We start from the raw sequence: 5,058 nt of genomic DNA, 5'->3' as shown, positions 1-5,058 counted from the left end.
GCAATTAAAATAGCCAATCAATAAAGCAGAGTAGCAGTGCAACAAAACCAGTTTTTTACTACTTTTTATTTATCACTACTTTTATGCCACATTTGTGGCAAATATCAATCGATGTGCGACGTTTTGTCTGCGGACACATGCGTTTGCTACGGCTGGACGCGCAGATGTGCATACATATATAGGTACATATGTACATATGTTGACTTAACTATACAAGTAGTTTTCGTGTATCCATAAAAATATTACACTTCAATGTGACAACGCCCGACATTAAATCAATTTCAATAAAATCTTAAAAGGCGGCAAAGCCGCTAATTATATTTAGAAATAAAAACAATTTCAAATATGCAGTGGCAGTTGTACACATACATACACATAAATGTTTTTTTATGTACATACATGTGTTAACATTTAATTTTGATTGATTTTATGATTAACTGGCTTTTCAACTAAAGTTATTAACAAAATTAATTTGTGAACACCATTTCAAGAGAAAATATTTATGAAAAATATTGTATCAATCAAAATAATTTAAATCAATTAAATATTAATATACGCTCATTATTCGTAACCGCCTATCGATTTATGTACATATCGCCCATTTACTTCAATAGTGTCATAACTTAAAAAAGCTGAACTCGCGATAGACGGCTTTAAAGTTTTGAAGTTCGGAGCAGTCAGAAGAAATGTTAGAGAACTCTTCAAACTGGCCAAGGTAGCCGCTGACGAGTTCTGCTGAAGGGAATGCAAAGATGTACTTAAGGAATACAAGAAAGAGATTCGCAAATGCAAGCGGTAGTCGTGGAAGAGCTTCTGCGGCGAATTAGAAAAGACAACCGTGGTAGCCAGGCTAAGGAAATTGCTATCTGAGAACCCGGCTACTCCAAGGTTGCTACGCAAAAAATGTGGAGAATGGACTGAAATCAGTGAGGACTCACTGGAAGACCTAGTCAACACACATTTTCCGGGGTGTACAGACTGCATAGATCTGCTACTTTTAGGAGATAGCGTGGAAAATATCCCCCGGACATCATAACGGAAGAAAAAATACGGTGGGAAATCAATGGCTCCGAACCGTTTAAGTCCCCAGGCACAGACGGTATCTTTCCAGCCTTGATGCAAAAAATTTCGGCAGTGCTGGCACCATACTTGATAATAATATACGAGGGATGTTTAAGGTTAAACTATGTGCCTCTCGTTTGGAGAGAGGCGTGGGTCGTATTCATACGGAAGGTGGGCAAGGGAAACCCCCTATATTCGAAAGAATTCAGACCAATTAGTCTAACCTCATTCTTTCTAAAGACGTTCGCTGCCGTCGGCCAGCATATCAAAAGCGCAGCATGCTTACACGAAGGGTAGATCCAACTTCGAAGGGAAATCACCTAGACTAATTGCCTATGTGGACGACATAGCTCAAGGATCACAAACAGCAAACTGATGTGGAAGCTAAATATAGAGGAAAGGGGGAAAAAGGCCAGTGGTGCCCTTTACGCATGTAAAAAGCTGCTGGGTACCACATGGGGCCTATCCCCTGGCCTCATGTATTGGTGCTACACAGCGGTAGCTAAGCCGATATTGCTCTACGCTGCTCTGGTATGGTATACCACTGCCAACAAAATCTCACATAGGAAACCATTGGAGCGATTACAGGGGCTCACTGCACTGTGGATAACAGGAGCGCTAAGGACCACTCCAACGGCGGCCCTTGAAAGGTTACTTGAGCTACCACCAATGGGCATAGCATTGTAGAGCACTGCAGCGAAATCCGCTATGAGATTGATGGCCTTAGGTGGATTCTGCGCAAGAACCTTCGGGCACAGCTGCAGGCGGATGGAGGACAAAATAGACCACATACTCCCACGCTTCATCTGGGGAAGAAGGTTTTAAGCCACATTTAAGAAGGGCGGATGGCGCAGGAGCATGCGAACCGCCAGCGGAACGTATAACATCCACACGGATGGATCTAAAATGGCTAGTGGAGTGGGCGCCGGAGTCTATCGCGCCGAGCTAGACCTCAGGCAACCCTTCAAGCTTCCAGAGTGCTGCAGTATTTTCCAGGCGGAAGTTTTCGCTATAGGGAAAGCTGCTAAGATAACTAGCAATGCTGGAAACTATATAAAAAAAAAATATCAATATATATATGTCGATAGCCAGGCGGCGATTAAGGCTATAATCTCACATCGTATTGCGGCTGAGGGTAAATGGCTGCATAAATGCTGGGTTCCGAGCCACAAGGGCATTGTACGCAACGATATAGCTGATGAGATGTCCAAAAGTGCCATCCGTCTTGCTAACGATCCAGTACAGGAAATACAAAATTCGCTAAAAACGATCAATAATGAAATTTCCGAAAACGCTGACCACCGGATCAGGGTGAGACGGAACGCATTAGCGACATGCACCCCTTTTTTGCTTACACGCTCACGTAGGGATTGCAGGACAGTTGTTGGCCTAATGACGGGCCACAACCTACTGGCATCCCACGCAAACAGGATGGGCATTAGTAGACTTAACGAATGCAGGAAGTGCAGGGAGGAAGGCATGAGTGAAGACGTTAGAACGCCACCTCTGGAGCTTCGCAGTTCAAAGGACTAGAGGAGGCTTCAAAACTGGATATTAAGGCTCTCTTGAACTTCGCACAAAGCGTTGGCGTCCTATACGATGACTACTTTAGATCGCAGTGAAACAGACCTCCATCTGGTACTACAAAGGACCAACGGGTCTATGTAAGGCGCATCAGCCGGCCAGTGTAACTTAACCTAACCTAACTCCATTTTCGTATTTTTTGGACTAGGACACTATTGAAGTAAATGAGCGATATTTTCATAACAAATCAATATTTTCTTAGCAAAAATTATTTTTGCGATTAACGAAAAGTTTAAAGTTTCTACGTGTTTCACACTAATTGACGCATTTGGCTTAAAACGCAATGTATTTTTTGTTGTGTTTAAAACAAAATAAAAGCATTAAATAAGTAAACTTTTGTTTAGACGCATTTTCCAACAACACTGTATGCCGCAAGCCTAAAACGTAAATTGTACATAAATGCTGTAAATACTACAAATTCGTTGTTTAAGGCGTAGGCATGCGCAATTCTTATATGGCTAGTTTGATCTGGGAATTAAACTACCATTTGGTTAGGTAAAAAATGCATCGAAGCATGTACAAAAATAAACGAGTGCTTGGGAAAAATACAAGAAAATTGGCGATCAAAATAAGAAACATCAGAATACAGTAATTGCTACCTATTTCATTTGATTCGTATGGAATGCCGTAAAATAATTGAATTTTTTGGATTGAATGAGTTTTGACAAAATAAGCTTTGTTTTTTTTTCTATGTACAGTCAGTCAATAAAGTTTAGGTACAGCGAACTGTTTAATAATTGGCTATAAACTCCTCTTTTTATGAACAGTGTAAATAAAAAATGCAATATAAAATTTTGTGGAATTTTCTTTAAATTTGCGCATGGTTTGGAACTCTAATTTTTGAGGGTTTTGTTGTAGAATTAACTATAATTTTATATTTTTATACAAAAATTAGTGAAAAATAAAGTATTTAAAAATAGTTGCCCGTATTGTAAAAAAATCGCTGTACCAAAACTTTATTGACTGATTGTAGACACATACGTACATATGTATTTCAGATATAAGCTGAATATTCACCTATTGTGTGGTAAAAAAATGATGTGAACTAGTACACCGCGAGAATTAAACTAGGTTTAAAGAGCTCTGTAAACCGACATTTTCATACAAATTTTCGATTTTTTATGCAGATGAAGTTGCCCGTCTTTTGGCGATCAGTATACCGTCTTCGTTTGGTGATCGTGGTGGGTTCTAATGTGGAGACCAGCCAAGCTTTTATCTTTCATTTTTACTTGGAGCGGTAACTTGGCTGAATTATGAAAGCCCGCAACCAAAAATATTTTCATAAGTTGAGCTTCTCAGTGTAATGGGCAAATTTTTAAAAATTATCGTGAATTATTTGATCACTCTCCCGATCTACAAGAGGTCATTCAAGGGCGCATATTTTTTTTTTAATTTGGAGTTTTTTAATTGTATTTAAGCTAATTAACATTATAATTTCTTAAATTTTTTAATTTTCTAATCGTGTTTTTTATTGATTTAGTAGTTATTTTAATACTTAAATTTTTTTATTATCAGTTATTTTAGTATTTTTAGTATTTTGTTTATATAACAAGTCGCGGCAAAATTCAACTTTTTTATGAATTATAATAAGGCGGCAATATTGAATAGTTCCTCACCGCCAAGTCAGAGTTCTTAAATGTCCTTCGAGTAGATGTCGTTAAAATTACGATCTTTCAATACCCTATATAATTTTTGTTGAATACAAGGGGTATGTAAGCCTCTTTCAAAAATTTGTTATATGAATCTGTTGAAGGAAATAACAAGAAAGAATTTCAAAGGACACTTTCAAATTTTTTTTTATTGCTTTCATCTTTTTGTTTTAGTACCCCTATAATTGTATCATCTATGCGTATGCATGTTCCTGTATAGATTTTAAGTTTCTTATAGTTTTTCGAGTCCTTTACTACAGTTAAGCTCTAGCATTTTATTTATTTTTTTCTGTCTTTCTAGCATGAACATTGTTATCGCACCATATTATCCTTCACTTATTTCTTTCACTTTCTTGTTTTCCACCTACCGTCACGCCAACGTGGCACCGTCACGAACAGCCGATTGCCCCAATGCTCAACGCCGACAGGCAGCGCATTCTGTGGTACATAATCACCGCTAGCGAGCGCTTGCTGCTTCAAGCCAGGATTAGGAAAGGCGAAGTCCAGTTGTGTCCAGCTGTAACGTTCCTGTAATTTGTAGGCGGCTTGCGCATGCGCTACAAGGCAGAACAACAGCGCGGCGAGACGATAAATTGAAAAACGCGAATTCGCATTCATTTTATGGCAATTTTATTTAAATATCTAATGGTTCCAATTCAAAAAAAAGGATATTTACTTAAACCTTCGTTTTTTTCGAGTTTCAAACCTAATTCATTTAAGTTATTTTTCAACACAACGCGCGCTTCCGTTTCCTAACGCGAAT

At 38.6% G+C, this 5,058-nt stretch overlaps 1 protein-coding gene across 1 annotated transcript in view; it reads right to left on the bottom strand.

Annotated features, from left to right (window-relative positions):
- LOC108375126 (protein yellow-like) overlaps positions 1–4,913 on the bottom strand; it is an 18,462-nt gene extending 13,549 nt beyond the window's left edge. Inside the window, 1 exon segment of the mRNA XM_017631216.1 lies at positions 4,664–4,913. Within this exon segment, the coding sequence (XP_017486705.1) occupies positions 4,664–4,913 (250 nt within the window).
- Between the last annotated feature and the right edge of the window lie 145 nt (positions 4,914–5,058).

The sequence above is a fragment of the Rhagoletis zephyria genome, unplaced genomic scaffold (genome assembly GCF_001687245.7).
Source record: "Rhagoletis zephyria isolate East Lansing unplaced genomic scaffold, Rhagoletis_zephyria_1.1 Rzeph_scaffold_08545, whole genome shotgun sequence".
Taxonomy (NCBI): Eukaryota; Metazoa; Arthropoda; class Insecta; order Diptera; family Tephritidae; genus Rhagoletis; species Rhagoletis zephyria.
Note: the sequence above shows the minus strand (reverse complement) of the source record. Positions and strands in the feature narration are given on the sequence as shown.